At 51.3% G+C, this 27527-nt stretch overlaps 1 protein-coding gene across 13 annotated transcripts in view; it reads right to left on the reverse strand.

The window, feature by feature from the left end:
- Positions 1 to 2997: 2997 nt before the first annotated feature.
- Positions 2998 to 27527, reverse strand: part of Cep164 (centrosomal protein 164) — a 63099-nt gene continuing 38569 nt past the window's right edge. For 5 of the 13 annotated variants that reach the window (XM_031343549.1, XM_031343551.1, XM_031343548.1 and 2 more), the window contains 24 exons: positions 27060 to 27140; positions 25249 to 25332; positions 21676 to 21761; positions 20057 to 20200; positions 19218 to 19364; positions 16077 to 16352; positions 13636 to 13776; positions 13321 to 13549; positions 13086 to 13163; positions 12743 to 12874; positions 12365 to 12487; positions 10810 to 10953; positions 10196 to 10279; positions 10004 to 10072; positions 9527 to 9702; positions 9118 to 9241; positions 8761 to 8828; positions 8172 to 8379; positions 7046 to 7153; positions 6278 to 6389; positions 5471 to 5836; positions 4968 to 5034; positions 4032 to 4154; positions 2998 to 3865 (listed from right to left, as the gene is read on the reverse strand). In XM_031343549.1, the coding sequence (XP_031199409.1) occupies positions 3769 to 3865; positions 4032 to 4154; positions 4968 to 5034; positions 5471 to 5836; positions 6278 to 6389; positions 7046 to 7153; positions 8172 to 8379; positions 8761 to 8828; positions 9118 to 9241; positions 9527 to 9702; positions 10004 to 10072; positions 10196 to 10279; positions 10810 to 10953; positions 12365 to 12487; positions 12743 to 12874; positions 13086 to 13163; positions 13321 to 13549; positions 13636 to 13776; positions 16077 to 16352; positions 19218 to 19364; positions 20057 to 20200; positions 21676 to 21761; positions 25249 to 25332; positions 27060 to 27140 (3267 nt within the window). In that variant the 3' untranslated portion in view covers positions 2998 to 3768. The remainder of the gene's footprint in view (positions 3866 to 4031; positions 4155 to 4967; positions 5035 to 5470; positions 5837 to 6277; positions 6390 to 7045; positions 7154 to 8171; positions 8380 to 8760; positions 8829 to 9117; positions 9242 to 9526; positions 9703 to 10003; positions 10073 to 10195; positions 10280 to 10809; positions 10954 to 12364; positions 12488 to 12742; positions 12875 to 13085; positions 13164 to 13320; positions 13550 to 13635; positions 13777 to 16076; positions 16353 to 19217; positions 19365 to 20056; positions 20201 to 21675; positions 21762 to 25248; positions 25333 to 27059; positions 27141 to 27527) is intronic. The other 8 variants (XM_031343557.1, XM_031343556.1, XM_031343560.1 and 5 more) reach the window with 6 other exon arrangements.

The raw sequence follows: 27527 nt of genomic DNA on the forward strand, positions 1-27527 counted from the left end.
GGCCTCGAACTCAGAAATCGGTCTGCCTCTGCCTCCCAAGTGCTGGGATTAAAGGCGTGCACCACCACTTCCCAGCTAAATAAATAAATCTTTTTTTAAAAAAAAGTTTCCTCAGGGGGCAAGATGGCTCTTGACTCTAAACCCCAGGTCCCACATGATAGGAGAGAAATCCTACTTGTTTCCTGACCTTCACAGACATAATTAATTAATTAATTAATTTAAAAAATGTCCTCCTAAGGCCTCAGGCAGCCTCCCCAGCAGTCTCTTCTACTGTAGAGCATGAGTGGGCAGTATAAAGTCTCAACTCCAGATAACTTATGTCTACTCCTCACCATGTGTGCTGATGATTTGGCTAGAGGTGGGACCTTAGGAAAGTGATAAGGGGTGTAGATGGAGCCCTCGTGAATGGGACTAGGGCCTCAGAGGAGCCCAAGGAACTGCACTTCACCACTGTGAGAGCACAGCTAGGAAGAACCACATATGAAAGCAAGAAGTCCTTCACCAGAAACCCAATGTGCTGGAACCTTGACCTTGTGAAGATACCTTGGGCTGTTCACAGCCTGGTGTGTAGTATTTGGAAGGGGTGAAGGCTAGTCTTGGTTGTCAACTTGACTAAATCTGGAATTAAATGGAATCCAGAGATAAAGGGCATGCCTGTGAGGGATTTTCAAAGTTAGCGGACTGTCTTTCAGTACCGACCTCTGAGGTAGGAAGACACGTGTCTTTGGTACAGTTCTCTTTTGAGACAGGATTTCTCTGAGTAGCTCAGCTGTCTTGGAACTCATTCTGTAGACCAGACTGGCCTCCAGCTCACAGAGATCTTCATGCTTCTGCCTCCCAAATGCTGGATTAAAGGTGTGCCTGGCTTTTGATCAAGTTCTTGAGGCAGAAAGATACACCTTTAATCTGGGCCCAACCAGCTGAAGCCAAACCTTCCGCATGGAAGCCAGAGGCTTCGCTCTTTACCTGCTTGCTCTCACCGTGCTAGCAAGTCCATTGCTTCATTGGCACTAGAACCCACTCTTCAGGATTCCAGTGTCTACTGAAAGCAGCTGAGGCACACTACTGAGGCACAATGCACACGCTCTATGCCACTGAATGGTACCCCCAACCTTCTAGTATATTTTTTACAACAGCCCAGACTCATAATCCCTTACAGCTCCCTCTAGAGGTATAGGATTTAAGTTTCCCAGCTAGATTCTAAAGTGCATGAGATGAAAAGGGATAAATTTTTAAAATTGTTTATACATATTGATTAAATATATATATGGGGAAAGAGAGAGAGAGAGAGAGAGAGAGAGAGAGAGAGAGAGAGAGAGAGAGAGAGAAACAGGGTCTCACTAGTATCACTATGTAGCCCCGGCTGGCCTGAACCTCACTTTGTAGACTAGCCTAGTCTCAAACTCAGACTTCTACCTGCTTCTGCCTCCTGAGAGTTAGGATTAAATAGGCATGCCACCATGCCTGGCCAAAAACTAGTCCCCATTTTTTGTTTTTTGTTTTTGGCTACACTGTGGACTGATCCCAGCACCACACGCATGCTAAGCAAGTAAATTACATAATACTATACATCCCCAGTCTCCAAATTCTAACCCTAGCCCAGGAAGGTTTTACTATCCCAGTTAGAAACTACCAGTTCCAGGATTCCAGGTGTTCAGACCAAGCTGCCAGGGGCTGTGCTGTGAACCTGGAGGAGACAGCTGGTGACCCTGGGGTGGTTACAACCAATGGAATTTGACTTTCAGGAACAGATTAATCTAGCTCAAATACTAGTTATTAGCTCTGTAACCTTGACTTCTCTGAGCTTAAACTTTCTCATCTCTAAAATATCCTAAGGTTAAGATTACAAACAAGAGCATAAGAAAACCATAGCTCATGGAGGCATGCAACAGATGTTGGCTCGCTGCCTCCCCTATCTCCTTGTTCCTTCCTAGGAAGCGGCTAGGACACTGGGCTGAGTTTTCTATACAGATTCGTGAAACAGAGTGTGTGAGTCAGTCCACTGAGCCAGTCCCTTGCTATGAACCTAAGAATGTACGTGGACTGTTCACCCAGGGGAGCAGGAAAAAAAGCCACTTAACTTTGCCAGCTTAAGACTGGGGTGCGGAGCATGGTGTTGTCTACACAGGGAAAAAAAATTCATAAATCTTTGGGGAAATAGCCCGGTGGGTCTCCAGCCTTACAAGTGGAAACGAGGGAAGGAGGGGACTGTGAATGTGAGGGAGCACTCTGAGAACCAGAGGCAAGAGGAGAGCCGAGGATGCTTTGGAGAGGTTCTACATAGTATTAGGGGACCCAGGCACCTAGAGATCTTTGAGCTTTGCTTTTCTGTCACCCATAAAAATGGAACAGCTCACACCCACCCCCAACCCCACCCTGTTGGCATAACTAAACCAGATACCCAGGGGAGAGTGTTCCATGAAGAGCCATTGACCCCCCCACCTCCCTGTCCCTCAGGAAGGACACAAGGCTTCCAAAGACACCAGCGCATTCACAAGACTACCTCATAGAAAACTGGTTTACATAGATTTAATAGATGCAAAAAAAAAAAAAAAAAAACCCACAGGATTGTCACCAGAGTCAGTCGAATCACACAAGCGGTTCTCAAGGCACATAGAGTGGAACAAGTGGAACAAGTAACAAAATGGACTTTTTCTGTGTGTGGTCAGCCAATGACTAAAAAATATTTAAAGGGTAAAAAGCCAACTGGCTGTTCAAGGTTTAGTCCACGGCAAAGAAACGAACAATGAATCAGTGAGACCCTGTGGGCTGCAAGGGTAAAGGCAGCCTGCAGCTTCTCAAGACAAGAAAAATGAGGGCATTTTGTTTAAACAACAAGACAGATGCTCCTGTAGAGCCCAGTGAGGAGAAGTGGGGCTTAGGAGACTCGAGCCAGAAGCACAAGCCAGAAGCACCTGACCCAAGATGGCCCCTGCCAGAGTCAGCCCCATCCACCGAGCTCCGGACAGAGTTGATAGTTGGACTGGGCTAGGGGTGGTTCAGGTAGAAGGACAGGTGGAAATAGGGCTCACAGACACACTCAGGATGTTAGAGAAGAGAAATATCAAGATATGGCTTTTTGGCTTCCTGGAGAGATAGGTGTTTGAGACCTGAGGGCAAAAGAGAGCTCCAGAGAGCATACTAAGGGAGGGAGGGAAGGAAGGAGGGTGGGGTGCTCCTGAGAACCGTGAGGAAAGCAAGGTGCCAGCTGAGGGGAAAGAGGCAGAACAGCCCTCTGGGACCCTCTAGCAAAGTCCAGACAAGCTCAGGCAGCTGAGCGCAAACCTGAGACGGTCAGAAGACATTTAAAAAGAAAAAAAGGCAAAAAGAAAGGGTTGGGTGTGATCCTGTCGGAGCTGAGGTATCAAAGAGGCACAGGCCCAGCACAGCGGAATCCTAGGGCACGCCATGCTAGGAGTCTGTGTAAAGAACCACACCCTCAGCAGGGGACAACCTCAAGGAGGTTCCCCAGGCCTCCCAAAGCAGTTGCTTTAACTCAAGTGGCCGCACCCCTGAAGTCTTCAGCAGCCACATCTCAGTGCCACCTTGATGCAGGAGCTCGAAGATGTCCACATGCTTCTGCTCAGGTTGAAGCGTGCGCGTCCATCTGCAGTCGTACTTTCCACCTATCTACCCGGTGGCTCCTCTAAGTCCTAGGTGGCGTTCACAATGGAGCACATGCTTGATGAGAGAGAAATAAAGTGCTGGCGGCTCCTCAGGCACTTGTTATGGAGGAGGAGGCCGCACTGCCCCGGCCCCACACGGGGCTCAGTAGTGAAACACATTCAGTCTATTGTTCTCATCCAGGCCCAGCTGCAGTAAGTTGGATGTGGTTGTTGGCTTGGGCACTGAGGGGAAAAGCTGTCTGGTCACGAAGTGAAGGAAAACTGGATGGCTCAGAGAAAGGGTCTGAGGTCCAACTGAGATCTGAATGTTCCTCCGACACCACTGAGGCTGGTGGTGGGAAGCTCAGGCTTGTCAGCGGCTACCACGGGGAGGGACTACAGCTTGGGGACCAGCTAAAAGGATACACCTTGGGGTCGTTCCGGAAATGTTCCAGCCACTTCCGGTTAGACTCGATCATGCTCTGAATGTTGACACTGTCCGTCTTGGGGACTCGAGAGTGGGAGCGCTGCAGGAGGTGGAGCTGCTCGCTGGAAAAGGGAGGAGAGCAGGCAGGAAGCTGAACAGAGTACCGCCCCTTTCTTTCCCTTGCGCCTCTCTCTGTAAGGCCTCCAGCAATCTAAAGGCCTTCTCTGGTAAAGCGAAGCATCAATTCCCCAAAGGGAAGGTTGTGGCTGCCCTCCACCCGCTTCCTGAGCATCTGCTGCAAAATCTACTCTGGACCTTCGCATCTGTCCATTCTCGGCCCATCTCATCAGCAAGGAGCTCCCTCTATCCACCCAGATATTTCCACATTATCAGCTCTCGGGCAGGCCCAGAGAGCAGAGATGTTTGTGGGGTTTACTGTTAGGGCTGGGGGTGGGAAGAACAAGATATTTGGCAGAGAGTGAGATAAATAGGAAATTAATAACAGGACTAAATAATTGCCTGTTTGTCTCCCCTTTGGGGTGTCCCTCTCACTCCAGTTGTTGCTCAGCAGGTATTGGAGAAGAAGGGACCATACGATTAGACAAGGAGCTCAATGGCAAAGCTGGCCCAGATCCAGGGCTGGTGGGGCCACGGGCTGAGCGGGGCCTCGCCTCAGTCTCCCCCCATCCCTATGAGCAGTACCTGCAGAGCCCACATACCCTGCCTTATATCCACTGAACCTGGGCAGTGGGGATCTGACTGCTATGGTGGAGTTCCTCAGACAAAGGCAAGATGTAAGTGACTCTGGGCTGGGGACCTGCCTGGGCTCCAGGACAACAGGACCAGGTCTGTTCCCATCTGTCCATGGTGCCATTTGCCCAAGGAGGTACAGTAAAGATCTAGACTGTGAGGCCACACCTAGCACAAAGACTTACCTTATAGACACATAACCCAGCTTGTTCTCCAGTGGGGGAGGGGAGCCGCTGAGCAATGGGATGCCAGCTACAACAGCAGGAAGATGGGGTTCAAGGGCAGCTGTCAGGCAAGCCAGCCTCAACCCCAGCAGGCCAGTTCCATGTTCACTACCAGTACCCCCTGCATTCCCAGAAAAGGATGTACCCTGAACAAACAATGCCAGGTAAAGTTTCCATGCTGGAGGTGAAAGACAAGGTGACACACAAGAACTGTCCTGTTGACTTTGATTCTAAAAATTTCATTTGCAATTTGGGCTGAGCAGAAAGAGCTCAATGTAAAACACCCCAGCACTGAGCCTCTAGCTGCAGGGCCACCAGCAAAGGACTTCCTTTCCCAGCCCCCACAGACAGAGCCAACGGACCACAGATGGTTGCAGAGATAAGGGGTAGGCAAAAGTAAAAGGAAGGATGATTATGAGAGAGGACATGGAGCAAAGGAGAGAGACGTGAAGGTGGGGACCTACAGGGAAAATACTTGCGACACTTCTCCAGCAGGAAATCATCCACAGTTTGTGAGGAGGAGGAGGAGGAAGGCAGCTTGGTGCCCTGCCCCGGGTCCCAGGCCCACTGGGTGGACGTGGGTGTGACAGATGATAAGGATGAGAGCTTGGTCTGGGAGGAGTAGGCAGGGGCAAGGACATTCTTGGAGGACCGAAGTGTGGAGTTGAGGAGCGGAGGTGGAGGCTGGCTGCTGAGGCCCTGTGGTGGCGGCTGGGAATTGAGGCTTCCTAGCACGGTGAGCACACCATTTAGCTCACTGCTGATTCGCTGAAGGGAGCTGCTCAGGTAATGGATCTTGTTGGGATCAGCAGAATTTGGGGTTGGGGTGACTGAAAGGAAAGAGGCAGAGGATTCAGGGTGTGGCTGGCACATGAATGAGTATCTTACTAGTGCCCCTCCCTGCCCCTGCAGATAACAGGCTATGGACCTCATGGGAGGACAAAGGATGGGTGGCAGGGCTTCTATGTCCTAAACAAGGGGCCCAAGGACATAGGCAAAAGGAAAAACTAGGTCCTTGACCCAAATACAGGCCTGAGCCACTGAGACCAGATGGCTGCAGGAGGCCTGGAGAGAAAAGACTGCAGGGATCCCTGGTCTATTCCTCCATGCCTCCATCCCTTCATGCTGCAGACATAGCATTGATGGTGTACCTCATGCAGACACAAGCCCCGTACAAGGCTCAGAATAGGGGACAGGACCATGGCCCCTACCTTCCCTCTCCACAACACTGATCCTTTCCCTCCTTGGCTTCCCTTTGTACCACCACTCACTGTGCAGCAGGGGGCTGGACTCAAAACTCTCACTGCTCAAATCGTCCATGTCACTGAGATCAAAGGTCACCTTCTTGATAGAGGATTCTTTCAGAGTGTCCTCGTCAGAGACCTGACAGGTAGAAGTGGCCATTAGTACTGTCCCTTCCTGTGGGTTTTTAATCTACCCTGCCATGTAGTAAGTAAGGACTGAGGCCTGAGGCCTGGTGAGTTGGTTCTTCTGGGGTCCAAGGTTCTACAGGCACCTCAGGAGAAGTGTACCACAAAGTCTGCCTCAGTAGAGAGGCTAAGGTAAGAGAACCCAACTGCCTGTGAACAGTCCATAGGGCCCCCCAGGACCAGAGGAACCCCATCAGCCTCCCCCAAACTAGTCTTGCAGTCTCCCCATTTGAGGGTCCCTGCTCCCAAACTAAACGTGGGACATGGAGGAGATTGCACACGGTCTCAGGAAGGAAGAGACACCTTGATGCCACACTTGGTCACAGCTCTCCTAAGAGCCATGCAGGAAGAACAGAGCTAGTCCCTGATTCTGTGACATTCACCAAGAATGCTGTGACCACGAAGTAGAAGTTCCAAGGGTGCCCTGAACCATCTGCACAGACATCGACTGCTCAGCTATTCTGAAAGAGCCAGTGCCTCTGAGATCTCGACAGCCAAGAGCCTGAGTCTAGAGATCCAGTTCTTCCTAACACAGGCTGAAGAAAACAAGGATCCCAGGAGAGGAAGGAGGGAGTGGCCATGTTGGGCTGTATGACCATGGGAGGATACCTCCTCCTGTAGGGAAGATTCCAGTTGGTTCAGCCTTTCCTCTTTCTTCTTCAACAAGTCATGGCCTTTGCGCATGGCTGACTTCATCTCATCCAGGTGCCTGGTCTCCTGTGTCCAGGGAGGAAGGGGAAGACAAACAGTGTTAGTGCAGATGCTGGAGTCCCAGCTCTGATATTTGCTGGCTGGGAGGGTTGTAAACACCTTAACTCTCAGTCCGCTCATCTGGGAGAACTGCTACTCTCTCCTCAGATCCTGAGAGCTAACAGGACAGCGTGTTACATGAGGAACAGCATGCCCAGAGATGCTAAGTTCTCAAGCTGTTGACCAAATGGTTACCATCACTTGGCTAGCTATTACTAACACCCTAGCCACCGACAAAGAGTAAAGCATGGCAGTAGCAGTGTCCAGGGACAAATGGGCATACCCAGGGGAGCTCATCCTTGTGTCTACACGCCTCTGGCTATCTGCTGCCCAGAAGCTAAGCATATAGGCTGCTGGGCATGTGCCCCTCACCTGGTTCTGACACCATCCAGGGGAGCCCATGCAACTGAGGCTTTGACTGGTGCAAAAATCTGTCACATCATGTAATGATGGCATCTCTGTCTTTTTGTTGTAAATCAGACCACACAAGAAGCTAGCCAGGGAAGCTACTCAGTCTTCCATTGAGTGTATTCCAAGGCCTGCGTGTCCCCAGTAAACCAGAGTGACAAAGAAGAGCAGTGGGTTTGAAATATTTTAGAGATTGGTCACACTTTTCACCTAGGCCATGGCAATGGGACTACAGACTGAGTATCCCATTTCCAAACTGCTTGGCTTCAGAAAGGTTTGAGATTTTTGTAGTTTTCCAGTTTGGGAGTATCTTTGAATTCCTTTGAACTGATTTGAGGGCTAGGGACCCACAATCTGTATAGCTCACTTTTTAAAGATGATTAATATGTAGATAAAATAATTTACTATTAGAGAAGGTGTTTATACACACATTATGTGCAGCCATGATAAGGCAAGTGACCTCAGGGGCCAGATGACCTTTCTCAGAGCACCCAGAATGATCAGCTGAGGGAAGCTAGTATCCTACCACCACCCGACCTCCCAACACATGCTGGCAGGCCTCCTCTAGGCTCCTGACCTCATCCAAGTTCTTGCGCACATTTTCCAGGACCTTAGTGCCTGGCAGGTCTTCGTCTACCTCCTGGGCACTGGCCAGCTCATGGCGCCAGTGCTGCTGGGCGGCTTTCAGAGCTGTTTGTCGCCTCCGCATGGATCGTGTCTGGCGCACCAGGAACTCCTTAGCACTGCGGACAGCTACACCCTCAGCAGAGAGGAAGTGCTGGACACTGCGGAGCAGAAGAAGCAAGGAAGGAAAACTGAAAACTACATTGAGCCACAGGGCTGGCCACTTCCTCAGCACCCACCACCTGAGCATTCGCAGGAGCTAAGAGAGTGTGGCACATGGGACCGAGAGCTCAGACGCTATGGCAAGTAGGCCTGGGGCCTGTACTGAGATAGCTAGCCACCCCTGGGGTCTGACCTTCCACTAGAGGTCATCAGGTGCCAGCATGTTGTGTTAAAGGTCACAGATGGGCGATCATAGCTTAGTAGATTCATCCATCCTAGGCTATGCCTTGAACCAAGCCCCAGTGATGGCATTGCCACCTCGGCAGGGATGTGAGTATTCACTCAGCTTTCATGGCACAAGACAAGGTAGGAAAACTCACCCCTCCATAGACAGGTCCATCTCCTCCTTACTCAGGGAGAGAGAAGAGGACACCTCTTGGTTCTCTTTCTGCAAATACACAGTGGGAAAGACTGGGTGTAGCAAAAGCTAAGGAGATCCTGAAGCCCCTTCTGGTGTCTTAGCCAAAGAAACAGCTCTGACCGCCCCTAGTTGTTCTTTATGTATTAGGTACCATCTGAGTGTTGGAGAGGGCAGAGGGGTGATAAGAAAGGGAGGCTAGATCCTCAATAAAGCAGAGCCAGGCTCCTCTCAGATGTCCCACCTTTCTGCCTCCCCCACCACCACCCCAGCTCCCACCATCACTCCCAGGCCTTGCCCCACCCCACCCCCAGCTCACTGTGCCAAGGGATTTCCTCAGGTCCTCAATGTGGAGACCTGGCTCCAGGTGTAGGGAAGCATTAGTGTCAGCTGCCAGCTCTTTCAAGGCATCCTGCTTTCTTTGGACTTCGGCCTCTAGGCTGCTGTGGTGAGGAAGGAAGCAAGAGGCAGGAAAGTGAGGCCTGGCCACTCACCCTCACACCCACAGGGCAGGGCTAAGGTGTGGACGCCAGGACCCAGGATCCTCTGCTTCTTATAGCCTCGATGGCCCATTTCCTATGAAATGCAGCAGAAATGTGCTGGCTGCTTCTGCCTGGATTCCAAGCTGGGCCTTCCTCCTCTCCCTCCGTAGGTTCGTGAAGAGAAAGGGCCCCGAAGCAGCATGGGTTTGTGGGGAGTGGTGGCCAGGAGCAGGGAGCCCACACTACCTCACATGCTTCTGCAATCTCTGACTCTGCGCCTGCAACAGGTTCACTTGGGACTCTAGCTCCACCCGCCGGACCCGCAGGTCATCGATGGTCCTTCGAAGCTGCTGCTTTGTCTCCAGCAGGTGCGTGTACTCTTTCTTCGCTTCTTCCAGGTGCTGGTGGGTGGTCGTGGCTTCCTGGGGCAGAGGAAGAGAGAACACCCACAGGCCCAGTGAGGAGAAGGTGAGGTGCAGGCAGCATCAGAGGTGTGGGAGTCAGGAAACAACAAGGCGGGAGTTAGAAGCTGGAGCCATTGAAGCTACCGTCTCCAGGATCTGGGGTCTCCCACCACAGAGCTACTTCCTGAGGCTTGAAAATCAGGTCCATCGGGTAGCATGATACTGGCCAACATAGTCTCAGAACCCCAGGGCCCTGGAGAAGACAGGTAAGCAGACGGCAGGAGGGACAAACAAACGGGAAAGGGGCAGGCACACAGACCTCCTTCTCCAAAGCAGCCTGCCTCTGCGTATCCAGGAGCAGCTGCTTCTCTTTCCGCATGTCCTCCTCCTGAGGAGAGACAGGCCCTGGGCTGACTACAGACCCCAAGACTGAGGTGGAGCCTGCCCTCTGTGCTCCACCCCCACTCCCTCCCCAGGGTAAGATAGATCTCTAGCCATCGTCCACCCTCACCTGAATATTCAACTGAGCCAGTCTGGCCTTGACATCTTTAGTTCTGGACGAGAGTTCCAGCTCTAAATCTTGTAATTTCCTTTCCTGGCAGAAGTAAGGTAGGCAGGAAGACGCGGGTGTTAGAACAGGTGAAAGGTGCTAGTTAGGGGCAGGAGGATGATCCAAAAGCTGGCACTCCAAACGCTAAGCTGGACTCAGGCTTGCTTCCTCTTTCTCTGCCCTTGAAGTCTCCCATGTGCAGCATGCTACATCTTGTTGATTCCAGTGGGACAAGGAGGCATGAACCTGCCTGCTCCAAAGTGTAAATGGGCTGACTTCTCCTTTCAAATACTAGGCCTACTCTAAGCGAGGCTCAGAAAACAAGGAGCAAAGAGACCCCAAAGCATAGACATGGTCAGGGTAAGAGCTCGATCATGAAGGTGTCAGAGTCTACCCTACAATTCTTGGGACAGCACGCATGGCTTCCTACCCTGTAATGGGAGTGTCTGAGTACCACCCCATCTCCCAGGCCCTCCTACCCTGCAATGGGAGTGTCTGAGTACTGCCCCATCTCCCAGGCCCTCCTACCCTGCAATGGGAGTGTCTGAGTACTGCCCCATCTCCCAGGCCCTCACTTGGTCCCGGTGTCGACGCCTTAGGTCTTCAAGCTGCTGGTCCTGCTCCTGCCTCGTGCTCTCTAACTCCCGCTCATGGGCCCTTCGCAGGCGCTCCAGCTCTCCAGTCAGGTGCCCCAGGAGGTCAGCCCGCTGCTTTCTCTCCTGAAAAGATCATGGAGTCACTAGTAGGACCCTACAAGTGGCTCCTTACACCCCAAAATCAGTCTTCCCAACTCCTGCTGTGTCAGGTCAGTTAGAACTATGAAACTTCCCAAATAGCTCAAAGTAGGACCTCAAAGACAGCAGAGTCCCAGGCTCAGAAGGCCTGTCTGCTTCCCCCACCCCCACCCGATGGAGCTCAAGCAGGTACAGGCCAGATGTCTCCCTTAGGGAGACCACCTCTCCTGCTGGTGCATACTCTACAGCTTCTCCATCTGGAGAGGACACTGGTCAGTTTTCACTAGTCTTCAATAAGGATGGAACTGGTATGGGAAGATATAACTTTTGTCCTGAGAGTGCTGTTTCTACCCTGAAAGACGGTACAAAGAGTCTGGATTCCAGTCACCGGAGCAGGAGCCCAAAGGTCTCCCATAGGGGCTGCGCCATACTAACGGCTCCCTGCTACCCTTGCCCACTATTTGACCCTCACAGGACCAAGCCAAGTTGAGCCGAGGTCCACTCAAAACATGAAACATTCCCATCTCTAAGCCAAAGAAGATGGGCAATGAGATGGTTGCTATTATTGCCAGTCAAGCTGACAGAGTCTGGAATCACCCAGGGGTCAGGCTTGGGCTCTGGGAGAGATTTTCTAGATTATGGGTTGGCTGAGGTGGGGAGATCCATCCCCAACGTGGGCAGCACCCTTCCATGGGTTGGGGTCTCAGACCTCCTAAAAACAAGAAGTGGAGTCAAGTGTGTCTGTTCCTGGCTGAGGACACCAGGTGACCAGCTGTGTCATGCTCTGCCACCACGCCTTCTCCACCCCACCATAATAAGAGTATAGCTTCAAACGGGGCCAAAGTAAGCCCTCCCTTCACCAAGCTGCTTCTGACAGGTTGACACAGCAGCAGTAGCAACAAAAACTATATCCAGCAGGTAATATCCAGCTCTTGGTTGGCTCTTGCCAGTCTCTTTCTGGTTTGGGGATGACTAAACCAGAAGGCTGTGGAGTCACACAGCTTGGGCAAGTGACCTAAACTCCCCTGACCTCAGTTCCCTGGTCTCCAAAACGAAGATAACGACAGCACAGCTTCGTGAGGATTGAAAGCTAAGGCGCTCAGAGTAGCACCTGGCACCGAGTAAAACCTTAGTTTCTCTCAGCAATCATTATGATTTTTTTTTTTCAAAGTGCAGGTGCTGTGGGGGACCAAGAAACCCTCGCTGGGGAACAGGGGTTCCTCACACTTCTGGAAAAAAAAAAAGGCCAAACAATGACCTTGTTATTACAGGTAGCCAGAGAGGTAAGTCTCCCCTAACCCTTTTCCTGACCTCATCCTTTCCCTGTGCCTGACAGCCAGCTGAGAAGGCCCCCCAGTTGGTGTGCCTATGCCTCTGTGTGCTGGATGGAGGCTACCTCGGCTTCATAGCGCTCTCTGGCTTCAGCTATCTCTTGCCGGTGCTCCTCCTTCATCTTGTCCATCTTCCTCTCATGTTCCCTCTCTACCTCCTGGCGCTTGTCTCGAAGGAGGCTACTGAGCTGTAAGGAGGACACGGAAGAAATGCAGCTTGCAGGGCTGAAAGGAGACAGGCCTAAGGCCCTGAAGATCTCACCCGTCAAGTGTCCCCACCCCCAAACACACACATGCAAACATCTGAACTATTACCACTGCCCCTCCCTACAGAAATACAGGGGCCTAGGAGCAGCAAAAGGTCCTGGCCCTGAGGGAGTAGGCCGAGTGGAGGCTAGATGGGGCACTAGACCTTAGCGGAGGTGATGGAGACCAGCGCTCACCTCTTGTTCATATTCAATCACCTGATGAACCTTCTGGTGTGCCCTCTGTTCAGCCCACCCAAGGCTCTCCTGTAACTGGGCCTCCTCTTTCTGATGAGCTCCCTCTATCTTCTTCTGGAGGCTGGAGATCACCTGAGGAGATGCCAGTGCATACATATAACAGAATGTGGCCCTCAGGATTGGGTACATGGATTCAGCACCCATCCCAGCATGGGGGGAGGGGAGAGAGGAGAGAGGAAGCTCACTCCCTACAGGCCAAGGGTAGGGCTGAACTCTTGTGCCAGCATGAAGGGGCCCGAGGGCCCAGGCTCTGCCCCATCAAACCAGGCCACCCTCTTCTCACCTCCCGGTGTTTGGCTTCCAGAGAGGAACAGAGCTGCTCCAGTTCAGCGCCGTGCTTCTTCTCTAGGCCTGCCACTGCCTGAGAAGAAGCAGAGGACCTTGTGAGAGAAGTCTCAGAGACCGGGGCCAGCTCCGCACTGTGTAGAGTCAGCTTCCCTCCCTGCACCCCACCTAGAGCTAACCCCTCATCCTCTGCATGCTGTGTCAAGGCGATAGTCTTCCCTCAGCTCACTCACTTCTCTCCTCTCCCCTTCCAGCTGCTCCCTCAGCTGCAGCAGGGCGGCCTCCTTCTCCGCCTCCTTCTCTGCCCTCAAGGTGGCCTGTGCACTCCTCTCCTCGGCCTCCAGCTGCTCCCTCAGCTGCTCCAGAGCCCTCCTGCTTTTCTGTTCCAAGCTGGCTCTTTCAGCTTCCTGGAAGGTCTCTGCCTCTTCTCGAAGCCTCTGTAGGGCAGCCTGTTGCTCAGCCCTTGGCAGACAGAATGGAATGAGAACAGGCCCATGCTATGCACTCAGGCAGGTCCTTGGTCGGGGCGGCTCCCAGTGTAGACTCACCTAATTTGGTTCTCCAATGCTTCTGTACTGGACTGCACCTGGGCCCGGAGGCGGGCCAGCCTCTGGCTTTCCTCCTCTCTTATCCGAGCCTCTTCCTTCTCCTCCTCCTCAGTGGCTTTCTGTAGCTGTGCTGTCAGGAGGCTAGGGAAAAGGTCAGGTAGGCCTTGTGGTGAGAGAGACCACAGAGGTCTTTCTTGTATTCAGGACCCATCTCTGAGAGCCTCAAGGCCTACCTACAAACCACCTTTGGTAATAAAGATCAGACAACTTCTCATCCATGTTGGTATCTCATAGAACGCAGACCTGAACTCCATCTACCTTCTGCCACAGGAAGCAAATGGCAGGCTGCTTGGTGCTAGGCTCCTCTACACCTACAGGTTATCCTCCTGGACAGGAAAGGTTGCAACCACCCCAGCCAATCTCTCCACCCACCCCTCACTCCTCCATCATCAGACCCTATCCCAGGCACACCAGAAGACCCTATCCCCAGACTCATCATCCTTTGCTTTGCCCCTCGACCATTGCTCATGCGGGTTCTTCAGCCAAGAATTCCACTTCTCTATCTGACAAAACCATACTCGTTGCCCAACACACAAGTTCATCAGTTCACATTTCCCCTCCCTATCCACACATGGGCTTTTCTTAGCACAAGCTGTCATGCATCATGGTACCTTATAACTAATCTGCTTTCCTTGCAAGACACAGAATTTCTTCAAAGCAAGAATCCTGCCTCCTTTTGGGGAAGGGGACAGGGTCTCATGCAGCCTAGGCTGGCTTCAGACTTCCTATGTAACCAAAAGTGGCCTTAACTCCTGATCCTTCCCCCTTCGCCTCCCAAGTGCTTAGCCAGCCTGGCTATAATACTGCCCTTAAATCTTTTGTATCAAGCACTGAATGTAGTAACGGGCATAAAATGGTATTCAATCAAAGTGCTAGGTCTGTGCAGTATCATCTGTACAGTATCATCAGTCCAAAACTGAGTAAGCCTTATGAGTCCATGAAAGGCACCTTGATCTGATCCATGACAGCCATCATTTCCCCTAAAGCAAATATATCTGTGCTTTTACAAACTATATCTTTCTTGGGAAACTCCTCACATAGACCCGGCAACACTAGGGGATGCGTGCAGTGCACTCAGGATGCCCAACCCTAAGAAAAGCAGGATTCAGAAGACAACCTCTTTGCAAATGTCTGGAGTGAATTCCAGAGCCAAAACAGATTTAGGATTATTTCCTATTTCAAGGGACTCATACCACTCTGCTTCCCTCTGTAATGAGGGGGGAAAATATCTGAGCAAAATGCAAATTCTTCCTCTTGGATTCCCTAAGATCCCTGGGTTTTTTGGGTTTTTTGTTTTTTGTTTTTTTTTTTTTTTTTTTTTTCGAGATAGTGTTTGTATGGCCCTGTCTGTCCTGGAACTCACTCTGTAGACCAGGTTGGCCTTGAACTCAGAATTCCGCCTGCCTCTGCCTCCCAAGTGCTGGCATTAAAGGCATGTGCCACCACTGCCCAGCAAATCCCTGTCTTTTTTTTCTGTGGCAAAATTTACACAGCCAACACTGAATGTGGGGCTTACAGGGAATTTAGAGTAATTCAAGCTCTCCATTTAACACCTAACAAAACAAAAAGGCAAGAGCCTGCCTATCTTCCCATTCAGCTCCAAGAAGGACCCACACCCACAAAAATATGTGTGGAAAGAAAAACAGGGGTCTCGAGGTAAACTGCTTCAAGGAGAGCCAGGCAAGCTCTTAACCACAGAGAAATCACTTAGTCATGGCTGGCTAGACAAGAAACATTTAAAGAGCAACTGCCATGTTCTAGGCCTTCAGACAGATACTGCCAATACCCCGGCCTCCCACAAACTCAGAGAGCTCTTAGGAGCCTCAGGGTGCTGTATTTTAAGGTAAGCTGTTTGGCTACTGTCCTGAAAGGATAGTCTTCAGTGACCCAAGAAGGTCTGAGTGGGTGCTGCTGGGTCTGCAAGTCTATGTTGGGCTCATGAAAGATTGACCCTGACCTCCCATTATTTAGGTGTCAGTTTTCTGGTTTGTTTCTTCAAAATTAAGCATAGATTTGCTATCTACGATCTAAAATGGTAACTCTCAGCCACTCTTGGATGTCCTGTTAAAAAGGACAAGGTGTGGCGTTAAACTGTCAAGTCAACCTGGTTCTGAAGCACCTTTGGCTCAGGCTGTGACATGCTGCTTATGACCATCTTGGTAGTCATTTGCCCTTTTCTTCTGAGAACTCTGCTGGCTAACAGACCACCTTTTCAGTGTCCCTTGTCATCAAAGAAGCCAAGCCAGACATGCTTTCTTGGGTACTCATGCAATACTGGCTCAAGTTTCTGGGTAAGGTTTCTAGGAGCCACTTTGTGGGGCTGTGGGCATCCCAGTGGGTACCCCTCACTCCCCAAGCCCCTCCACAGGGAAGAGACAGACCTGAGGGACTTCTCCTGCTGCTGGTAAAGCTGGAGCTCCTCCTCCTCCTCTTCCTCCCCCTCCTCCTCCTCTTCTTCCTCCTCCTCCTCTTCCTCTCCCTCCTCCTTTTCCTCCTCCTCTCTCCACAGCCTCTCTTCTAGCTGCTGCGGCTTCTCTTTCTGCAACTCCAGCAGCAGCCTCTGGTCTTCCTCCAGTTCCTGGGTCACTGCCTCTTCCATGCCCTTCAGTGTAGCCTCTGAGAACTGCTTTTGAGGAGCTGCAGGCTCTGCAGTTTGCCTGCATGAGGGAGAGGGCGGCTTACCACTGCAGTATAAATACCCACCAAGGTCCCACAGGTCCAGAACTGGTAGGGGAGAACAAAGTTCTCCCCTGGAATGACTTGCACTCCTGTTTCCATGTCCCCACTCCAGCTCTGCCTGCTAGTTAAGGCTCATTTCAGAAACAGGTCCTAGAGTCTGTTCTCTGCCTCTCAAACCAAGCAGAGGGCAAGGCAACGCAGGAGGAGCTACAAAGCTCGCTGCCTTGCTACCAAAGGAGCCAGAAGTTTCCCTGAGCCAAACATGATGGAAGGCTTTCATCGGCTCAGGGTTAAGTTAGTGTCTGGAAATGGATGAGAAACTTTGAGCTAATGTGGGTACACAGAGAACTGTCAAGGAGACAACAATGACATTAGTTTCCTGTGTGTCTAGAGCAGTGGTTCTCAACCTGTGGGTGGTGACCCCTTTGGGGGCCACATATTAGATATTTACATTGCAACATATAACAGTAGCAAAATTACACTTATGAAATAGCAACAAAGTAATTTTATGCTTTGGCGTCAACACAATGTGAAGAACTATATTAATAGGTCAGAGCATTGGGGAGGTTGAGAACCACTGCTCTAGAGAGTCTTGAGGACTAAAGAAAATATCAAGATACCGGTGACGACTGCGAGCCATGAAGGCAGTGGTAAAGTGTTTTACTTCCTTAAAGGCCAGGAGGCACATGTACTCCCAGGTCCCTAAGCCTCACATTCCAACCGGCCTCAGCACAGCACTCTTCTTGCACAGTGCCATGGCTCCATCCAGCAGGAATACATGGGCAGGACCTAAATCTAAAAACCACTTGAGAGTCAAACAGGGAAGCTGCCCAGCCAGACTGAGAGCTCTGAGACCCCCTCCCTGCAGCTCAGCAGAGAGGCAGACAGAAGGCAGCAGGAGGGGACAGATCAGAATGGTGAAAATCTCAGTGTAGCCCACAAAGATTAGCACTAGCGAGAGGAAGACAGAAAAGGCTAGTGACATCAAGACCGGTCCCTCCCTATTTCTAAGATCAGAACCCAGAAAACAACCCTGCACTACACTATCAATTCTCAGCTCCCAAGTCTGTCCCCTCCCTCCTTCCACATCCTGCCTTCCTCTCATTCCCCTGACACAGCCCAGCTGATGGCAGATATAGCAACATGGCTGCTACCTCCTCTGAGAATATTGCCCTCTCTACAAGAGCCTTCCCTCCCAGCTCTCTGCCTCATCAACCCCCCACCTCATTTCCAAGCCTGGAAGAAAGCATCTTTTTTTTTTCCCAGCGACAGTACCTTTTAATGTCTGCCTCCCTTGTGGGCTGCGGAGCTATGTGGAGCCCTAGGGATAGATGCTGCAGGGAGATGAGACACCAGACCACACGTGCCCAGGCTCTACACACCAGTGAACCTGCCTGCATACCTGACGCACAGGCAAATGAGGCTGTTTCTTGCCTCCCTGGTTTAAAGCCTTGGTTATGCTAGACCCCTTGCTTAGCTCGAATGCACTGAATGACGCCTGAAAGAACTAACAGGAGGGCGAGTGCTCTGGAAGAAGTAGGTCTGGTTTCAGGCCAACCGTTCAGGTATCAGTCTCTTCGAGACCCAGTTTCCACTCATGGGAGGTAGTGGGGAGCCCAGTCATTTCAGGCTGGCCACCAAGCAGCTCAGAGATCCACTGGGGTAAGCAGGGTGGGGAAATAGGGAGGGTGAGGAAGTCCCCAGGAAGTAGGGAGGGAGTACTACTGCTAAGCTAGAGAGCCAGACACCCCCCCCCAACTCTCTGCAGTAGTACTAGGGATTAAACTAGTACCTTGCATATGCTAGGCAAATAAATGCTCTCCAAACTTAGCTCAACAGCCAAGATGTGGCTTTTACGATTCTGCGAATGCTCACAAAAGATGCGGACAACATGAAGTCTGCCACCTAGCCCTTCAGACTCAGCTGCCAGACGTAGAACTCCCCACACTCCAAAAACCAACCGATTCCTACTGGAAAAAGACTCAAGAGAAGTAAAGCAGGCACCCAGAGGAGCCTAGAGGGTCAGTCAAGTATCTGGAGACCCCAGAAGGCACATCACTGAGACAGGAAGGAACGTGAAGTCAGGACACTGAGCAGCCAAGGTACCCGGAGAGGGACCTAGCTTAGCCTCTGCCCCGCCCCCACAGAGGGCCTGGGACCCTGACCTCCACCTAGCTCCTCCTCTCTCTGAGCCATGCCCCAGATCCCTTGTGCCAGCCTCCCAGGGGACCTGAGAAAGCCACATGTTTGTCATTATAGGATAGCTCACTGTCTGAAAAAAGAAAAAATGTGGCTGCTGCATTCCCCTGTGACTCGGGCAGGGTGAGGATGAAGAAGAGACAAAGGGCTCAGTGGCCTGGGCAACTCTCAGTGAGTCAGCCTCAGAAAAATAGCATGCTCAACAGCTTTGGGTCCTTTGTAGGCCTCATTCACACGGAGAACCCAACAAACCCCAGAGCCTGGCAGGGCTGCCTCAGACCTGAGGTCAAGTCAAGGCGCTGGAGAGCAAGGCTGCTCATTCTGTGACTCACTCACCAGCAAGTCCACTCCCCCGTCCCAAGCCCCCATTCCCTTTCTAAAACATTCCATGTTTGTTTTAAGAGAAAACCAGTGCCTGGCAGAGAGAACATGCCTCTCCTGGTTCCTGCTAATGAGCCTCAAGGTTCCCCTCACGCACCCCATCCACCAGCAGACCTTAGGTCCTGGCCAGTACTCCAATGACCTGAACTAAGCCTGGGCAAGGGTCAGTGATGGCTAGAGGGATGCATCCACCGTTCACCCCAGGGATTCACGCTGTCTATATACACTGGAAGACAGGACAGACACATAAAACTGGCCCTTACACCTCTGGAGAGACAGGTGAGCTGGGGCAGACTGCCACCTTCTCCTCGCTCTCCTCGGCCTCCTGATGCACAAGGCCCAGCTCCTCGGCCTGGGAGTGTTTCTCCTCAGCCCTCTCAGGGGAAGCAAGTGGGCTCAGGACCTGCTCCCTTGTAAGCAATAAAAAAGCAAGCAATCTTGTTAGAGCCCATAGGAAAGGAAGGGCTCAACTTAAGAGCCTACTGGGGTCAAAGATCTGTGACGGAGACAAGGAAGGGCAGCCCCTGGGAAACTCCCCTGCCTCACTCCCCTATTCCCTTCCCTCCTGGCCTCTTCTCAAGTCATGTGAAGTGAAGATCAGTCACTCCCACCCACATGGCAAGGAAGATGGTCTCACCACCCTAGAAACAGTGCACACAGCAGGTGTTCAATGGATGCTGTTGATTGAACATTGCTACAGCTCCACTTCCCCTGTGGCTCATTCCAACTCCATGAATCTTAAGACCAAGATCTTCCTCTTACCAGAGTAACAGAGACACTGGCAAATACGCCCTGGGCTCTGGACCAGGCTGAGACAGAAAAGTTCTTCTATGTGGCTTCAGAGGATCCAGGGGCCCTGCACTGCCCTCTGACTGGGCCTGGGACAAAGCAGTGCTCTAGCTCAGTTTGTATGAGGCTGGTAAGAACAGAGCTGAAAGGGATCCCGTAGCAGGAACGGAGTAGCCCGGGCAAGAGTCATACTCTTATTTAAGAGTTCCTATGGTTCCCTGAATCAGGCTGGCTACTGTAATTTCAGCTATAGACGGAGGACTATGAGGAGGCAGGTTTGCCACCTCCAGGGGCCCTTCTCCCTCATTCTTACCTCTGGAGGAGAGACGATGGGGTGGGGCTGGCTACAGAGTCCTTCCCAGGCCCTTGTGCTTCCTTCCACTCAGGCTGCCCCTCCAGGGTCTGCAGAGGCCCTTCCTCAGTGGCCTGTCTGTGAAGGGTACTCTGCAGCTGTTCCCTGGGCAGAAATGGGGGGGTGGGGAGGAAATAACCTGGTCAGGGTAGCCAGCGGAGCAGGGTTAGGCCTTCACTTGGAAAGCCAGAAGCGAATGTAGAGGGCATGGGCGTAGTGGGCACCAGTCCCCCTCCTCAGCTGCACAGGAGATGCTGCCCCCACACCCACAGAAAGTCCAGACACCGCAGCCACACATGTAGCAGGACAGCCTCCCCCCTTCTTAGCACCCTCCTGCAGGGTTACAGCTGTGCTCTCTCGGAGCCCTGCTGCATTTGCCTGGTTCACATCTACATCACCGGGGCCAGAGAGGGATAAAAGAATTAAGGGAAAATGGGGAAAGGAAGGGATAGAGAAATAGATCAGTGGTTAAGATAATGCCTTGTTCTTCCAAGGACCTGAGTTCAAATCCCAGCATCTGTGCCAGACAGCTCATAACTACCTGTAATTTCAGCTCCAGGAGATCCAACACCTCTGGCCTCTATAGACACTCACATTCATGAGTATACATGCACACATACACAGAGACATACACATACACACATACACACTTTTAAAAAAATCATTTTTTTTTTTTTAGTGGTGAAAAGAAAGGTTGTAGAGATGACTCAGTTACCATCTGTAACTCCAGTCCCAGGGGATCCAACATCCTCTGCTGACCCCCTCAGGCACCAAGCACACACATGGTGCATAGTCATGTAGGCAAAGCATTCACACACATAAATCTTAAAAAATAAAAATAAAAATAGCGGGGAGGGGGAGGAGATAGGGGGCTTGTGGAGGGGAAACTGGGAAGGCAGATGACATTTGAAATGTAAATAAATAAAATAATCAATAAAAAATGAAAAAAATAAAAATAAGTTTGAAAAGGAGATGCCAGACTCCAGTGGTCAGATGATAACCGATGCAGGAGCATTACTGAATATGCCAAATAAGGAAGAATGCAGACCCAAGAAGAGATGACTACTACCTTTCATTTTCTTGGGTGGGAGCCCTTTTCCTTTTATGAGATGAGGCCAGGTGAAAACACACCACACATATGCACACACACACACACATACTCACACTCACACTCATACACAAAGGCTGCACAGCCAACTCTACCATCAAAGGAAGAACCCTGGCTCAGAACTCTGAGCTTCAGCACTAAGAACATAGCTCTCTAGACCTCCAACAGAGCCACTTCAGCCCTGGCTCATGGCCAGATAGACACAGCTTAATCGACCCAATCCAATAAGGAGGACAGAAGCCCTGAACTAATCCCAGAGCCATGTGCAAAGTCCTGCCAAGTGACACTTCGCACTCCTGTCATACTACACCACCACAGGCAGGGTCCATCCTGCCCATCTCCTACTCCCCGCCACAGAAACACACCTTGTATGGCCAGCCAGCCAGGTCACCATCTGTCTTCCAGCGACCATAAGGACCAGGAATTCTACCCATGCCCTCCCCCTCCTGACACACACAATCTCCCACTATACCTCTCAGAGACTGGGGTATGCTTGCTCTGTGGCTCAGCTCTGCTGGACTTGCTGTCATCTTGTTCTTCTTGGCCTAACCCCTGGGCCTGAAAGCAAGAAGTCAGGGGAGAAGTACTTTAGGGAGCTCTGCAGTGCAAGTGTCTCATCCTGCTGAGTCAAATGGTCAGCAGGTACACTACCATGCCTCTGGAGAGGACCGGGGCTGCTTGCTAAGCCCATGACCCACAGCTGGAATAGGAGATAAATAAATACAGTCACTATATACATAGATAAGAGCCAGAAGCAGAGGGCGGGGGGACTCTAAGAACCTGACCTGCTGCCGGAGTCTGCACTGCTAGCAGCAAAGAGAAGGCAATGATGCCCATGAATACCCTAAACTCATTGAGGCCTGGGTCCACAAGGCCATGCATGGTACAGAGGTGCCAAAATAAAATGGTCAGACCAAAGGCGATATGGGCAAGTACATAAGGAAGGAAGAATTCTGAACCACCAGGATCTAGGTGGGGTAGGGGAGGCTATGCCCCAAACCGGAGGGCACCATCTGACTCCCGGAAGGGCAGCGCAACTTCCCTTCCATGGCTCCTCTCCTGGACATGAATCCCATCATAGACAATGAGCTCCCTGCACACTGCCCCCCCCCAAGTCTGGTATTACAGCATCTGTTTGAAAATAGACTCCCAAATCTTATTTACATCTTGGGTATCTAGGCAAATTTAGAAAGCCTTTTTTTTTTTTAAAGAAGGCAATTTTTGATGATTTCAAATATTTTATAAAGAAACGCAGTGGTGAAATCAGCCTGGGATCCACTCTTTGTTCCAGAATGTCCAGTCTGCAGGAGAACACCTCCTCCCCACTATGCCAGTAAGGCATGCTTCAGTAAGGGTGAAATGTCCTACACATGAACACAGCTCTGCCTGAAGAACTAGGCTACAATGCCAGCCCCTCGTCTCTCATCTTCTCCCTCAGTGCAAGACCGAGAGAAAGAAAAGCCCCACGCCAACCCCAGGCCCCACTCTAGGACTGGCCCTCCTGACAGGAGCACTGCCTACTCTGAGACTCAGGTTCACTGGGAGAGGATGGGGAGGAGAGAGATCACTCTATCTTCCTCAGTGGGGTCCCAGCCCTGTGTCCCCCTCGTACAGACACTTCTCCTCTGGCCACCAGAACTCCAGCAGTTGTATCTGACTCTGACATCTGGGTGGTTAACCAAGGGCAGGCCTTGCACTGAAACCCAGCTCCCCAGATCACACTGTGACTAGCAACGCCGCACCTGTGAGTACCTCTCAGAGCCTGAGGTAGAAGGGCTCCCTCTCAGGGCTGCCACTCCTCACTGCATGAGCCTGGGCAGAGCCTGGGCCACACAATGAGCGGCAAGCACGCCCTCCCTGCCCCACCTTGTCCTCCTCCTAGTGCTCAGCTCACTGTGCAACTTCCCTACAAAGCACCCGAGGTCCCCCTCTTGTTCTCACCTTCTCAAAGAAAAAGGAACCACAAAGACCAACTGAACTTCAACCAAAATGTAAGTAACAAAGCAGGGCGACTGTAAAACAAACTCAAAGTGAGCCCACAGCCACAAGGGATTCTGGGCCTGTGAGGATAGAGAGGCAGACTGGAGCTGGCCACAGACCACACCATTCTGTCTGTCTGTCCCCTTCTTGCTTCACGGCCTATACTTCTATAACAAACTGAAGCAGCCTCCTGCCATAGAGAGATAACTTCGGGAAAGCCACACAGTAGGTCCTCTGAGTAATTTTACTTGCCCCCTACAACTTTTGTCCCAGAAAATGAAGAAAGGACCCCAATGAGGGACATGTGTGGTGGCACTCTAGAAAGAAGATTGAAACAAGCACATGCCAAGCCTCTCCTCTGGCCCACCTAACTCCTCAGGACCCCAGCATCCCAGCTTCACCTCTGCTCCTGAGTTTCGTTTTTAAGATCTAGTCCCAAGGCAGAAGCAGGAGGACTGCAAGTTTAACTTAGAATGTTATTTTTTTTAAGGGCAGGGACCAGGGTGCTAAGGTGCATCTGAGTGGCAGAGGACCTGCCTAGCATATATAAAGCCTTATATATTCAGCATCCCACAGTGGAAGGGAGGGAGGTTGTTATCTTGACTGTGCTTATAGTTTCAAAGGAATACACATGGTTAAGTGTATCAAAATTTTCTCTTTAAATATGCAGTTTATTGTATGTATACATTTCTTCTGGTGCTGGGAATGGAATCCAGGGTGTCACACATGTACACTACCACAGTCCTCAAAATAATTTTGAGGTGAATAAAACCCAAGATAATCTAACTCCAAGGCCCTCCCTATTCCTAGCCTTGGGAACCAGAACAGAGGGAAGGAGGCGACAGCCCCAGAGGACCACAAAGATGACTGCACCTAAGGGTCTGTGCTGTGAAGTGGCTGCTGCGCCCTCCAGCAGCTCCACCCTTCCACACCCTAAGAACAGGAGACAGCTGCAGGCTGAGCCCTGTCGGAGGCACTGCTGGCCAGTCAGCCAGAGCATCTCGTACCACCCACACTCCAACACACTAGCTGATGTATGAATTAGAACTTCTTCTGTCAGGACTGGCTGCCAACAGGCAGTGGCCTCTGGGAATTAAACCCAAGCCATGTCACAGAACCTACCCTGCCCTATGGACCTGGTGGCTTCCTAGTTACTTGTCCCCAAAGGGGTCTCACAGTGTAGCGGCTCCAAGACCTCCCTCCCTAACCCTACCCGCCCTTGTCCGTGCCTTCACATTCTCAGCACTTCAAACAGGAGGTATCCAGTCTATCAGAGACCTGGTAACGGACCTGGCACCAGCCAGGCCTGAGAGGAGCATGTAGGGCCAAATACAGTCTGAAAACACTGCATCCGTGGGTACTCGCATGTATCCCACCAAGGGCTCCCAGGCTGGATTCATAGCACACAACCTGTTGTTTCACCCAGCTCCATTCACTCAAACCAGTTGCTCCCTAAAACCCACAGAGACCCTGAACCAGAATCCTTCTTCTAGCAGTCCATAGAGGAGAAGAACAAGTACCCTGACTTAAGCTCCCCTAGGGTAACATCTGTACTTCAGGCACCATTGTACCCTCTGGGTGGAAGCCAAGGTGACAGACAAAACATCTGTAAAAGCAAAAAGTAAGAATCCTGGGAGCAGAGAGGGGACAAGTCACCTCCTCCAAACAGACACCAGAACTGGGCCTCAGAGCCTAAAGAAGAAAATTCAGGGGTGAAAGGGGAAGCGGCAGGTCTGGCACAGCAGTCACAAGGTGCAGTGTAATGCAGACTGGTAAGGCAAGTGGCAGGTCCAGCTGCTGGGTGGCAGAGGCAGAACGAGTAGGTGGGAAGGTGGTCAGCCTCAGTTGCTGAATGAAGAAATGGACACAAGGCAGGGCCAGAATGTTCCAATGCACAGCAGCAAAACAAAGCAATCATGGCCAGAAGCCCCACCAGCGGCAAGTGTCTTAGAGAGAGAAAACGTCCAGAAGTCCACACTGTGACAGGCAGGAGTCATCTATGGGTCACCCCTATAAGTAACTGCCAGACCAAAGTGAGGCCGTAGCCTAGACCACTCAGACTCACCTCCCAGTGGTCTCCACACAGGACCGGAGAAAGCGTGTCACCATCCAGCAGGTGCTCCGAGATCCGGCCACGAAAGCCAAAGTCCTGCAGGCAGTGGAGATTCTCAGAGAGAAGCAAGCTCTGCTCTTGCCACAGTCAGCGCTTGCCGACCCTTCAAAAAGGTGTGCGCTCTGTGCTAGGCACTGAGCGCAACGCCATGACGTCTAAGTTCTCAAAGCAGGCAAGATGATAGGAAGCAGAGCCCAAAACATCACTGCGGGGGCCCTGAGTGGACACTGCGCTGTAAAATCCTTCTGACTTTTCTGTGGGTTTCATATTTTTAATAATAAAATTATAGGCAAAAATAACCCTGCAAGATTGATGTGACCCAGCTGCAGGCTGGGGAGGACATGTAATTTGGCCCAGGACAAAAAGCTGCTAATAAGGGGGCTGCAGGTCAGATGAGGCCGGGGCCTGACTCTTTCCATGACACAGGCTGTGCATGCGCAGCATGGCTCTTCCCAACTGTCTCCCTTTTCCCCTCATCCTATGCCCAAGCAGGGCAGGAGAAGTGCCAGCAAACCCCAAACCATGGGTGGCTTACAAGTGGAGGCTCCATGGGCTCCTTCCAGCTCCTTCCTTCCCTCTTCCCATAGGTAGCCCCTCTCTAGACAATGGGATTCATAAGCAGTGCTCTGTCCACAGAGTCCTCTTGGGGACAAGCAGCAGATGCCCACAATTCCTCACTGCCCTTTGGCTGCCACAGGATCACACCACACCCCTCCTGAGTGTAAGAATCCAGCAGGGCTAAATGAAGGATTGCTATCTGACTGTATTCTAACAGGGACAGTTTTGTCATCAGCCTGATGGATGGCGGGATGCGCCCAGGCAAGGTCTGGTCCTGCTGTCTCCGGCCTCCTTCCTCCACACCCAGAGTGAAGGAGAATGCTGATTGGTACAAGCAGCACACAGTGGCAGCTTTGGAAGAACCAAGCCAAGAGTCCCATGACATACAGTTATCCATCATTGTCAAGTGTCGAGTTGGTTTGGTAGGGTTTCTGTTGTTCTGTTTGGGGGTTTGGATGGGCATTTCATTTTGTTTTGTTTTGAGGTTTTTTTGCTTTGTTTTGCTTTGTTTTGACCAATAATGATTTTTTTCCCCTTACCTTTCTAGCCTTTCTAGTTTGTGGGGTTGTCTTAGATTATGTTATTTTCCCTTCAGTTTGATTTCTACTCCATCTAATACAGCTGCCATCTGCTTCCAAAGCCCATGGCTCAGTGTGGGGCCAGAGCACTCTGCTGTCTAACTCCTCTGCAGCCCTCCTATCTTCTCTGTTCATCTCTGACCCTCTCTCACTAATCCTGTCCCTTACCCCCTCCTCCTCTGAACAGATGGAGGGGGACATGCAGAGGTAACAATGGGCCAAAAAAAGCCAAATCTTCCCTTTAAAACTCAGACTTGGCAAATGGACTTGAGATGGAGCAGGCTGGATGGAAGGCCTAGGAAAGAGGAATCACAAATGACCTGGAAATGCAGGACAAAAGCCTTGACTTTCAGCATGGCTCGGTGGTCACAGGCAGCTCAGGTGGCCTCTACACACAAAGGAAGAACACTGACACCAGCTTGTCACAGTGTCTAAGTGTTACCTCCCTTAGCTCTATGATAAACCGACAAGGTGGGCCGTGCTACCCCTGCCTACTGAGCTGAGAACCTGGAACTCACAGGAGCCGATTCTGATCCCAGCTGTGTGACCACTGGTAAAGTACTTCTCTGGGAAAAAAGAAAAGCCAGGCTCTTACATGGCGCCCTGCTGCGCCTCACTGCAACTCACCAGGCCGGGGAAAGACTTAGGGCCAGAAAGGTCAGACTCTGAGTGCTGGGCGTCCTTCAAGTGTTTGTGGATCTCTGACTCCTGCAGGGACATATCACAGAGAAAACCCCCAGCTGTTCTGGGCTGATGTCCATAGAATTTCCATCAGGCCACAGGGCTGACACAGAACTGAGCCCAGGATGAACATCTACCCATTTGAAAACTAACAGATACAAACACCTACACAAGAACGGGGCTAGGTTCTAATGCTCAGAGTGGGCAGGCACAGCCCAGATCAGATCTGCAGGATTTAGACAGAAAAGGAGAGTGGAGAATAGTGGAGACAGGAAGTCAGCAGCATACATGTTTGATACTATCTTAAAAAAATAAAGTGTATCTTAATGTGTGTGCATGCTATGTATATGCAGAGTGTGCAAGTGTGTGTGTGCATGTGTGTGTATGTACTTAGGTGTGTGTGTGTATGTGTGT

This window comes from Mastomys coucha, unplaced genomic scaffold, assembly GCF_008632895.1.
Source record: "Mastomys coucha isolate ucsf_1 unplaced genomic scaffold, UCSF_Mcou_1 pScaffold23, whole genome shotgun sequence".
Taxonomy (NCBI): Eukaryota; Metazoa; Chordata; class Mammalia; order Rodentia; family Muridae; genus Mastomys; species Mastomys coucha.